This window comes from Pyrenophora tritici-repentis, chromosome 8 (assembly GCF_003171515.1).
Source record: "Pyrenophora tritici-repentis strain M4 chromosome 8, whole genome shotgun sequence".
In the NCBI taxonomy this organism is placed as follows: Eukaryota; Fungi; Ascomycota; class Dothideomycetes; order Pleosporales; family Pleosporaceae; genus Pyrenophora; species Pyrenophora tritici-repentis.
Window position 1 is genome coordinate 443,365 of NC_089397.1, and position 12,315 is coordinate 455,679.

A 12,315-nucleotide genomic window follows, 5' to 3' on the forward strand; every position below is an offset into this window, starting at 1 on the left:
TATAATAATAGACTAAGAAGTATTTATAAGAATACCATATAGCTATTAGAAGCTAGGCACTATACTAAAGCTTAATAAGGCATTATATAGACTGCGTATATCCCCGCTCTTCTAGCAGAAAGAGTTTATAGGCACTCTTAAAGAACTTAGGTTCTAGGAAGTACTGCACAAACCTTACTGTCTTATTAAAGACAGCATTATTATCTTCTTCTACGTAGACGACATTATACTCGTATAATATAAAGATATAGAGTAATCCGCTTAGTAGGCAATTGCCCGCCTCTAAGATAGATACTTCTTTACTAGGGGAAACGACTTACAATAGTTCCTTGGCGTTAAGATTATTTAAGACTAAAAGGCGCGGACGATCTAGCTATCGTAGGCGGCCTACGTAGACAAGATAAGTAGACTAGCCGACCGTACTAATATTAGACACGACACGCTAATAGCGACTGCTGAACTACTACTAAAGACGGCCTCGCCTCCCTATTAGAGATTAATAAATACTAGTGTAAGATAGGCTCGCTCCTCTTGGTAGACGTAACTACTAGACTAGACATCGCCTTTACAACGTTGCGGCTCGCCCGCTTTCTCTCTAACTTACGACTAAAGCACTACAACGCTGCCGACTAAGTCCTCTAATATCTACTAGCGATAAAGCACCTCGCGCTATAACTTAGAGGAGGCACTAGACTATAGATAGCTAGCGATGCTTCCTTTGCTAATAATACCCTAGATAGGAAGAGCTTATAAGGCTACGCGATTAAGCTCTTTAATAGACTTATCGTATAGAAAGCTAATAAACAAGACACTATCACAACATTTACAACAGAAGCTAAGCTCCTCGCTCTATCTTAAGTAGCTAAGGAAGCTCTTTTCTTATCCTGTCTCCTTAAGGAGCTAAACATCTAGCTTAACACCCCTAGTATTACTATTTAATATAATAATAAACAGACTACTCGCCTAGTTACTAAGGAGGTCTTAAAGCTTTAAACTAAACTTAGATATATTAATATATATAATTACTAGATTAGACAGGAGGTGTTAATAGGCTAGATCTCCGTAGAGTACATACCTACCGCGGATACAATCGCTGACAGTCTCACTAAATTATTACTACTAAATAAATAGCTAGAATTCCTAGAACAACTAGGACTAGTCTCTGCTAAGGGAACCCTGACGAGAAACTCGGCACCGCTCGAAGAAATTTAAGAGAAACTTGAAAATTAAGAGAAACTTGAAAATCTCGTGGTAAGCCTTAAGTAGGACTAAGTGCCTAGCTTATAAGCGTAAAGAGCGTATAAGCTAAATAGGTGTGTTAGATAATAGCACTATTAAAGATAAGAGCGTATAGACTCTAGGTTAGACTAGCGTAACCTAGCATCTGTAAGAGCTAATCGATCAAAGGAAGGCTTAGCACCCCCTAGGTGTGCCCACAACCGTAGACAAGACTATAACACAATTTATTATTAATATTATTACTATCATTACCCATTTTATCAGTACTCTAGATGAAAGTGAATATTTGACAGCTAGCTTTATTATCTCTTGCTAGTGTTATAAAGTTATGTCTACAGACTCGTATCCTTATATCTAAATTTTCGTGCTACTAGCCTATGTATAGTCTCCTAATAATAACGGGCGGTAGTTATATATATAATTAGGGCTATTTGTTGGTTGGCTTTGCACTAAGTGCGTAAAGGGAAATAACGATAACTAGGAATGCATTCTGTTCGGTGGTTCTAATTGATATCTACGAACATAGGTGCTACGAAGGTATACCTAAGCTCTTGCGCAAGGTGGGCCGAAGTCGGGCCGAAGTGTCCAGCAGCCGACGTCTCTACCGATACTCACGATCCGACACTGGAAGTCTTTTCTTTCTGGATAGCTAGTAACTCTGCTTGTATCGGTAGTGACAGTGTATAGCATTAAACATCAAAGCTTGTTGGCCTCTGCACCCATCCATCTACTCGGACTGTCAGCTTATTGCCGTCAATAAAGCGTTCAAGAGCGCGGTTTGGCGATGCCTTCGTGAAGGCGTCTGCAGGATTGTCTTCGCCATTGATCCAGCGGATCTCCGTGATCTCGCGACGCTCATATGATTGGCGCAGCGCCATAATATCGATCATGAGGCGCTTCTCCTTCGTTGTCCCAAGCTTTACTAGGCACTCGTACAAGGAGTACGAGTCTGTACAGATAACCAAGGGAATTGCAGGTAGTCCAAGTCGTTCTGTAACTATCCTTAGCGTGGTTGCAACCGCGATGCCTATGTCAAAGCCGTTGACCATGCCGTAGATCTCTGAGGCCAGTACGCTCCGTGTGATGCGCTTGCACTTTGTAGAGCTGTAGTGGATCACGTTGCCTTGTATTGTGAAGGTGTTGGCGCCAATGGACTCGTTGACGAGCATGAGGACAAAGCCTAGCTGTGAGCTGAGGTCCTTGTTGTTGGCAAAGGAGCCGTCTACAAAGACTATCAACTTAGCCTCCGTAAGGTTGACAGTGACGTAGCGTAGGCCACGAGTGAGATTCTCCATCTGCCATTTCAGGCGCTTGTTGAGTGCCTTAATGTCCTCGTCTGATGGTTGCTGCGCTTGAGCAGCTACGGACAGATCAAATGATGCCTCTGGTTGGCATGTTGATGCGATGTACGCTCCGCGGGCGCGTTGCTCGGTGTACTGTTGCGCGCGGTCGGGTGCCCTAATATCAACAAGCCTGATCCTTCCTCCTTGTCCTTTCTGCCTGAGGATTAAGACTCTGCTGGCGTCCATCGTAAGTGTACATCCATTAAAGTCTAACTGCACCTCTGGTGTCAGCATAGCCTTTGGTTTTGATCTAAACTGCGCCTTCTGGATCTTTTTCTCTTCGCGTGATAAGAACGCGGTCGTTCCGAGCATGAGGGTGTCGTCTGTCTGCATACCGACGATGCCGAAGACGTCTGCGTCGTCGCTGTTCGTGATCAACAGGCATGGGTCGTACGTAGATGTTGACATATCTAGTTCCTTGCAGTGGTGTCCGTGATATGTTGTCCACCAGTGGACTCCTGCCTCCGCGATCCCATATAGTGGCTTGATCACGTGGAGTATCGTGCCTTCTGGATATCGATGTACCAGCTCGGTAGGGAGGTGTGCGAGTATCGTCCTCTTCAGTGTTGTCTGAGCCTGTGGGTATGCCTGCGTAATATCACGTAGCTCAACGCTCATGCCGCTTTGTACTAGCCCAGGCGCCAGCGACATAATCAGGCGCTGGCTACATCGCTGGATGGTTGGCGACTGCGTTAAGATAGCCTCCTTGCCATAGTCTTGGTAGCCTTGGATAACCAGACGGGATTTCTCATAAGGCTTAGTTGTCTTTCCCTTGACCTCACGTACTAGGCGTGACTTAAAGATCCGGATCTTGCTGTGTAGCCTCTCGTCGTATTGCTCAAACTTGAAGACTCCACGACCTACTAGGTCGCTGATCTCTTGGTCATCAGACGCTTCAAAGGGGGCGCCTGAGGTTGTGATCACGCCATCGTTCCGTAGCTTGATAGCTAGCTCAAGATCGTCCTGCTCCTTCTTGGTGATGTACGCGTGCGCCTTCCGCTTGTTCTTTGACCCTGGAGGGCGGCCTCTTCTACGTGGTTGCGCTGCCGGAGGTACTGCTATCGGCTCGTGCGGCTCATTCGGCTCATTCGGCGCGTGTGGCGCATCAGGGTCGCTCCACAGGTGGTCTGGTCTGTAGTATGGCTTAACGACAGTTGATCTGAATGTCGCTGGACCATTAACCATGTCGACAGTGATGTTGTGGCCATCTGTACTGGCGATCTTGTACGGGCCATTCCAGCCATCACTCTCTCTCCATACTAAGACTTCGCTCTGGAGTGGGAGCGCGAGCATGTCTGCAGTGGCTGGTCCATTGCGGGTGTTCAAGGCGTCTGCAACTTGGCGCTCTGCAGTGAGCTTGCGCAGGGCTTTCGTCGCCTTTTGAATAGCCTCGCTGCGTTTGACCATTGATGGTGATGGCGGTGACTCTGCAGTCATTCGTGGGTACGCTCCAAAGACTAGTAACGTCGGGACTAGTCCATCAGGGCCAGCAGTATCGTTAACAGCCTTCACAGCCATCTGGAGAATCGCGTCGTCGGACATAGTGTCAGTGAGTTCTGCATGGAGTATGTCCCATGCCCGGCGTAGAGGGGCATGGTACCTCTCAGTTTTGCCGATAGACCAGTGCGCCTCCGTAGGTACTTGCTTGCATGTGACTCCCATGATCTTTGCTTCTGCGCGGAACTCTGCGCTCGCGAAGTTAGTACCTGCATCATGCGTGATGATGTCGGGTGGTCCCTGGTAGGTGTCGATCCATAGTATCCGCAGTGCTTGCCATGTTTCTTTAGCTGAGATAGCGCTGAGGAACCTCGCGCCTTGAAACGCTGTTGAGGAATCGACCACATGCAGTACAGGTTTGTTGCTTAGGTACATTACGTCCACCAGGATCTCATAGTTGAAGTGGTGATCATCCTTAAGAGTGAATTTGAATCGGCGCGGCGCGGAGCTGTGGAGCTGGCAGTGGTGGCAGAACTTAGTGACTTCTTCTAGGGTTCTTTCTTCGAAGTCGTTATGGCCAGCATCCTTTAAGAGTTTGACTAGTCGCGTAACAGCTGGGTGTCCAAACCGTCGATGGAGCCGTCGCAATTCTGTCTCCGTTAGGAACATAGTTGCTCTCTCTCTCTTGTTTAGATGGAACCAAGGATGTCCCCATTTGCGAATCACCGGGATGTGTACGTCATCCTGAACCAGCTCGTCTGTCGTATTGTTGAAGTATACCTTTAAGCGGTCCATGTCTGCAAGGCATAGCAAGAACGGCGTAGGCGCCTCGAGCACTTCGAAGTTGATTTTTCCGATCTCCGTAGAGACCTGCACGGTGCCAATCGACGCTGTAGCCTCGCCTTTTCCGAATTTAATAGACGCTTTCCCTGCTGTAGATGTGTCTAACTTAACCGTCGGATCTTCTCTCGTAAGTGCGAGGTATTGCTCCTTGCCGACCGTGGATACGTTTGCAGCGCCTGTATCTGGTAGGATTCCTTGGTACACAGATCGTGTGTAGCGGTCCTCAAGCAGGAACTGCGATGCTGGTGCTGACGGCGCGTCTCGGCTGTATATGTCGTCGCCCGAGATATGATGCAAGAACGCCTGGTCTGCAAGGCATTGCTCCTTGAAGAACTGGTGTTCAGAATGTGCTTCCGCGACGTCGTCATCCTCGTCATCCTCGCAGTCTTCCTCCTCTCTCCAGCCTCTCTGATTGTACTGGCTGGTGTGCTCGATCCCTTCGTATTCTGCAAGATGTACGGAGAAGTCCTCAGGGGGCTGTGCACCTGTAAAGTATAGCGTAGAGAAGAACTGCGCACGGGCATCTTTGCGCTCTTTATCTGTGTGGTTGGTAGACCAGCATCCTTCCTTCCGGCAAACAAAGCATTTCTTCCTCCAACGTGGCTTGAATCCTCGTCCGTTGTCGTCGCGCTGCTCGCCTCCTCGGTATGCTCCTCTGGATCCGCCTCTGAATCCTCCTCCACCTCGAGATCCACCTCGGATCCTTCCATTGCCGTTGTATCGGCGGTCTAGGTAGTATTGATCTTCTGTGACCAACTGGGCGGTGTGTTGCCGTGCTAGGTGTGTTTCCACTGCGGATCGTAGATCTGAGAAGAGTCCTTCACAGATTGTGGCTGGTTTGAACAGTGCCATCTCAAGCTCTGGTACTCCTCGGCAGGCATTGATGACAGTGGTACGTAGGGCATCCTCGCCCTCAAAGTTCTTGCCAAGGGCACGCTGGCATAGCTGCAGCTTGTCAAGCAGGATCTGCAGAACCTCGTGTAGTCCCTTATCAGGGTTCTCTGCGCGGGTGCGAGCGAAGGTTGTAGTCGTCCAGTCTGTGTAGTAGTGCTGGTGATGGACGTCATGGTCGAAGTGGTTTTTGATTGCCATGTACGCATCAGCAAAGCTATCATCTCTCTCTACAACCTGTATGTAGAACGTCTCTGCACGCCCGGTAAGGATACGGGGAAACACTGCGTGAAACTGCTCCTCCTGGATATCTACCTGCCAGCAGATGCTGAAGAAGATCTTAATCTTATCGTCTAGGAGATCGTACGCATTCCCTGTATACTTGTTGCTATTGTCCCATAGCTTAGAGAACTGCGTGATCGTATTGGCTTCGAGCCGATCGTTGCGAGACCATCGCGGCGGTAGCGTCTTGTACGGGTCATGTGGTAGGCCAAGGGGTCTGTCAGGTACTCGGTTTGTAGGTTGCTGAGGGAAAGGTGTCACCTCGCGGTATGCGGTCGCTGGGGTCGTGTCTGTGTCTGCGGGTACCATTGTTGTGGTTGCATAGCCTGCTCCGTTTGTCGAGGCTGTGGTCCTGCATAGGCATTGATCGCGTAGGGCGGTTGTTGTAGCTCTTGATATTGCGGGTGGCTTCGAACGCCTTGTCTCACTCTATACTGCTCGCCCTGTGACGGACGTTGTGGCTGCGGCTGTAGCGGTTCCAGTGGCTGCGTCTGTTGCAGTGGCTGCTGCGCTTGTCTATCTATAGGGGCTGCTAGATGTGCGTTCTGCTGACGCTGGTACGCCTCAGAACGTTCGTCAAACTTCTCGGCCTTGAACTCTGCAGGGTCCCATTCGGGAGCGTTTTCTCCTCCTAGTAAGTTGAAGAGGGAATCAGCTACTCTAGCCCGAAATTTGCCTGTATAGACTCCCCTATACCGGAGCACAGTCTTCAGAGATCTTAGCGTAGTGCGCTCAACCTTCTGGAATAGCTCTCGTGTCCATCCTTCAAAGTCCCATTGGTAGTCGAAGTATAGTCTCTCATCCCATTCCATTCCTACATGGTAGTCGTGGATAGCCTTCGCGACCCAGGTTGTTGCGTGCGTCTCGTCTGCATCCTCTGGTGCGGGTACACCCCAGAGAGATGGGTTGATATAGTCAAACGTGACTGTGTATGGACAGTGTCGCATAAGGTGTTCAGCAGTAAACTTCGCTCCTGGGGATATAGTTTCTGCGCGCTTGCTTGTATTGCGTTCGGATGGATAGTTGAGTAGTTGCTCTTGAACATCAGCGTCTGTATCGCCAGAGTTGCTCTGGCTGCCTGCCATCGTGCCGGTGTATATTGACGCGTTGCCTTGTCTTGTCTAGCTGGTTGGTCGGTTCCAGCGCTTGTGGTTGTACGTGATAGGATCGTCCGGGGACGCTCGTACGGAATCGCTACGCGTTGCTGACGCACTATAGTCGTCCCGAGACTTCTCGCGTCGGGATATCAATAGTCTGTCGCTCTGCGCTGCTGACGTGCTGTAGTCGTCCCAAGACTTCTCGCGTCGGGATTTCAACAGTGTGTCTTTGTGCGTTGCTGACGCGCTGTAATCGAGCTTCGGCCTGGATTAGCAGCTTAGAGGGAGGTTTTGATCGCTATGCGTTATCTCTGCCTCGCTCTGTTCTTAGCACAGAATCTTCTCTCAGGAGTATAACGTCGTGCGTTAGGGAGGCTGTCAAAGATGCGGTCTGTCTCTTCTTCCTTGCTGTCTGTGATCGCCTCAAGCAATCACTGATCAGTGTTGGTTGGCTTTGCACTAAGTGCGTAAAGGGAAATAACGATAACTAGGAATGCATTCTGTTCGGTGGTTCTAATTGATATCTACGAACATAGGTGCTACGAAGGTATACCTAAGCTCTTGCGCAAGGTGGGCCGAAGTCGGGCCGAAGTGTCCAGCAGCCGACGTCTCTACCGATACTCACGATCCGACACTCTACAGCTAATTCAATTGAGTTTAAAAAAAATCTGAATAACTCATTTTATTTTCCCTAAAATCTAGTATTTTTCTAGTTTTTTAAATTATTTTTATCTAGCTTACTAACTGAGTTATAGCCCGAGACATTACTATCTCTGTTTGGGGAGCTATTTGGTTAGGTGGAAGATCTAAGTTATATATAACTAGAACGCCACAAGAACCGAGAAGCTTTACAAATACAAGATATATACGAGAGGTTTCAAATCCAATTGTTAAACCTCTTTTTAAAAGAGGTAAGAAAGTATTACTTTATTTACAACTTTAAAAGACTCTAACTAAGTTATTTTTTATTATTTTTCAAAACTTCTTTTAGATATGGAAAGCTTACATTCTTTTCTATCTAGGATGGAAATTTCAGCAAGACAACGCCAAGATTCATAAAACGCCAGCAGTTATTTCTTGGTTTTCAAGAAATAGCATTCCTCTTTTTGAGCATCCTACCTATAGCCCAGATCTAAATCCTATCGAAAACGTTTGGAGTCTACTTAAAAATAAACTAGTTAGAAGATCTACTACCTCTTTAGGCGTAGGTCAAAGTATAAAGGCAGTAGAATTGTTTAAAAAAGCAATTTTGGAAGATTGGGAGCAAATACCGCAAGAGGCAATAGATAACTGTATTTCGTCTTTACCTAGACGTTATACTGCGGTAAAACAAGCTAAAGGTTGGTATACTAAGTACTGGTTACTAGATCTAGCTAGTTTAATATACTAAAAGCTTAAAAATTAACTTTCTTATCTAACTATTGCAATAGCTGATAGAATAGCTCTAAACTACAGTATACTATTCATTGATATGTATGTAATAACATATGAAATTTCTAGCCAAAAAGATACTCTAAACAAAAAGTTGTAGCTAGAAAAGAGCAGAGCTTTTTAGTATACTTAAGCACTGCCAAAGTTACACGAATCTAAGCTTACTAATCAGCCTTTGAAATAAGCTAGCCTAAAGAAGAAGATCTTCGCTTTCCAGAACACTAAAAGCTAAAGTTCTAGCTAGTCTAGTTGTGTAGATATATAGCTTTAAAAAAGGTAGCTTTTTTAATGTTGTTTTCTTTTTGTCACCCTACTGTACTAATTATACTTGTAAGCTATTATTTAGGAGATTAAGCTTAGTATTAATTTTCGCTTTATCTATAAAGAGGGATAACTAAGTCTAGATCTCTATTACAATAGCACTATTAGCTGCTCCTTCACCTCTCTATTTAAGGGCGAAATCTCGCAGTTAGGTTACTAAGGGGACTTAAGCCGCTATCTTAGTAGGGGTGCCGTAGTCTCGCGACGTTAGCGGGGTATTGAACGAATTTAATTAAAAGGGGCTAACCCTAAGGGCAATTGCTTGAAAGAATTATATAAATTCGTTAACCTAAGATCTATAGAGGGCTATCCGGCTATATAGTTTCTTCGGATAGATATCCGGCTTCCGGATATCTTTACCGGTAACCGATTTGTCGGGCGGGTCCTTCGTCCGGTATCGGCAGGTTCTGATATTCTGGTCTCCGAGGTTTCCAGCCGAGTCTTATCCGACTGGGCCTAGCCCATTACAGTTACGCTGGCAAATGGGTTGGGTATACCCAGTCTTGGGTTGGGGTTGGGTTGGGGTCGCACAGACCATGGGTTAGGGTTGGGTTGGGGTCGCACAGACCATGGGTTAGGGCTGGGCTGGGGTCGCACAGACCAAGTGGTAGGGTTGGGCTTGGGTTGGGTTGGGTTGGGTTGGGGTTGGGTTATATTTTTTGGGTACTTTAACGGAACAACACTTAATTAAGATAATGTGTACACGTTGATGATATAGTAGATACATAAAACGAGATATATTAACACAGCTAATTATCACGGTAGCGCTGAGGACGCTGGCGCTTTCGAGGTGGCAATTGACGCTCCTCCTGGACCTCTTCCTCCGACTCTTCTTCTGTAGTCTGGTTCTCCTCATCTATATCGAAGGTATGCTCTAACGAGGCTGGAAGCTCAAAAAGATCATTAACCTCGTCAATTGGCTCTCCATCCTCCCCTAATTGAGCAACTAGGTAGTCTAGACCCTGTTCTTCCTCTTGAGATATTGTATCCTTAAGAACCATTATCTGCTGTATTGTCCGGGCAGATAGTCGGTGCCTCCGACTACCAATAACATCCTTAGCAACATTGAAAACTCTTTCAACCCCAACCTGAGCAATTGGTATTGCTAGTATATCCTTCGCCACTTGGGATAGTCGTGGGTAGGTAGGCTCGTTCGTCTTCCACCACTCTAGAATATCGAAAGAGTCATCTGTCATTACACAGGCAGTACTAAGGTAGGACTCTCCTTCTTGGCGGGTTGGGCCAGTTGTCTTGTCTGATTCTACTAGTGAAGAGTTCTGGGAAGAAAAGCTGTTTAACGCTGATGTAGGGGGAGGAGCTGGCTTTCTGAACCACTCATTCCCAAGTGACCTCCTTTTGACTATGCTAGAGCCTGGGGTTGAACCTCTCCCGTCCGTATTATCATAACGATCAAGGTAAGCAAGAAATTGGCCTCGGTAGAGATGCTTGTACTGTGGCTCCCATGAATCGTCCTATAAGCGTAATTAGAGCGTGACTGTGATAAATAGCTGTGATAATCATACTTCATATGCTGTAAGCTTCTGCGTTGGATCAAGGATAGTGGCACAATTAAACAAGAACCCACGTTCTGCGTCTGTCTTCGAATAGTACTTGCTCAGTTTTAGACGACCCCTGTCAGCTGCAGCTCGTACTACGTCTAGCCATTCCCTATCATCTTGATTTTCTTCATCCTCATCTAGGTCCTCTGACATTTTGTCCAAGAAATCAAACAGTCGATTGTACATTAACCAAATATACTGAATCTGGGGCTTCTCGTTCTGGCTGAGGAAGCTAGTTGCTGTTTTAAACCGTTTAAGCATCTCAGTAACGAGTTCGAGATGATGCCACTCAGTCGAAGATAAGCGGAGGCGTTTAAGATCCCGGAAATCAATCTCAGCCATTTGATTGTTGTCTAGAGAGCTATCCAGGTGACTACCTGGCCTTAGCAAGATTTCTTGTTTAAGCCATTCATCAATATATTTTTGGATTTTGAGCGCGCGCTCTAACATGTCGTATGTTGAGTTCCATCGGGTTTTCACGTCGCGGATAACAGATAATCGCTCCTTTGGCGGTAGATGTTGTTGTACCGCAATAAACCGCTCAAAGCGTTGAGGTGATACGTCAATAGCGATACAAATCGCCCTTATCTAGTCTATTATTAGTATGTGATAAATGAATGTGTTAAAAGCGAAATACCTTGCGAAGGGAATTTGGGACTGAAATATGCGTCTCAATGTCCTGTATATGACGTCTCTGTAGGGTATCCCTTGCTCCTAACTCTGTAGTTGCTGCTAGCCGAAGGTGTTGGATAATATCCTGGACAACGAGGTTGATAATATGGGCAAGGCAAGGGATAGTGTTTTCTCTGGCACTCCACTGAATGTCGACTTCTTGGAGTTTAGACTGGAGAGTGCGAGCAAGTACGCTATTGTTACTAGCGTTATCACAAGTAATAGCTAGAAGCTGGGTTTTGGTCTTTGTATCCAGAAGAATATGCAGTACCTCGTCTGCCATAGAAGTACCGGTGTGCCTGCCGCGCATAGGGAGAAAGTCAAGTAGCTTTTCCTGAAGTTTCCAGTCTTTGTTAATGTAGTAACCCTTTACCGCAAGAAAGCAGAGGTGATTAGCTGCAGACCAGGCATCTAAGGCGATTGAGATCTTTGTTGATTTTCCAAGATCTCGAAGGATAGACCTTTTTGCTTCCTCATGTTGACTCTTGAATATCGTCTTGAATTTACAACGACTAATTATCACAGTATCTGGTCGAAGGAACCGAAGAAATCGATGGAAAGATGGTCGTTCAACTGTTCGGAATGACCAGTTGCTGTCGATTACTACCCGTACAAGCTCCTTTTCAAAGGTAGTAGTAGTGTAAGCTGGTATTGATGAAGTACTGTTTCTTTGTTGACGTTGGGATAGAGTAGAGGCCGATAAGTCTGCCTCATTATGAATAGGAGTAAGGACATTTCGACAGCTTTTTGTTTTAAGATGAGTAATAAGGTGCTTTGTCCCAATACCACCTAGATTTGGATGCTGGAGTGCAAGACTACAGTTGTAGCAGAACACGTAGGGGTGGCCAGTTCGAAGCTCAGCAGCTTCTCCAAATCGTAACCATACTGTGCCATAGCGAGTAGGAGAGTTCCATCGTGGGTTATCATTTTTAGGGTTTATACCCCAGCTAGTATTACTCCACGACGCTGTCCATGTCCCTAAGATCTCACTTACACTATAATCTTGCAGAAAACGATTATTTGGATATTTCACTAATCCAATCGTTCTCCTGTCACCCCCCTTTGTAACCTGTGGAGAATTGATTTTTAAACAGTTGAGGTCCTCCGGAAATTCAATATTAGTAGGATTAGGCATAAGCTCAATAGACTGTGCAGCTATGTCCATCGCTTCTAGAAAGTAGTAGAATAAGGCATTAATAG

At 46.3% G+C, this 12,315-nt stretch overlaps 2 protein-coding genes across 2 annotated transcripts; both read right to left on the reverse strand.

Moving 5' to 3' along the window:
- Positions 1 to 1,928: 1,928 nt before the first annotated feature.
- Positions 1,929 to 7,120, reverse strand: PtrM4_136130 (DUF1421 multi-domain protein; the record flags this gene model as incomplete). Its single annotated transcript, XM_066109292.1, has 2 exons — positions 1,929 to 6,252; positions 6,297 to 7,120. The coding sequence occupies 2 exons, from the start codon at positions 7,118 to 7,120 to the stop codon at positions 1,929 to 1,931; spliced, it is 5,148 nt and encodes a 1,715-aa protein (XP_065960214.1).
- A 2,513-nt stretch (positions 7,121 to 9,633) lies between these two features.
- On the reverse strand, positions 9,634 to 11,829 carry PtrM4_136140 (Dimer-Tnp-hAT domain containing protein; the record flags this gene model as incomplete). Its single annotated transcript, XM_066109293.1, has 4 exons — positions 9,634 to 10,356; positions 10,408 to 11,031; positions 11,081 to 11,734; positions 11,779 to 11,829. 4 exons carry the CDS (start codon positions 11,827 to 11,829, stop codon positions 9,634 to 9,636), a joined length of 2,052 nt encoding a protein of 683 aa, XP_065960215.1.
- Positions 11,830 to 12,315: the final 486 nt, after the last annotated feature.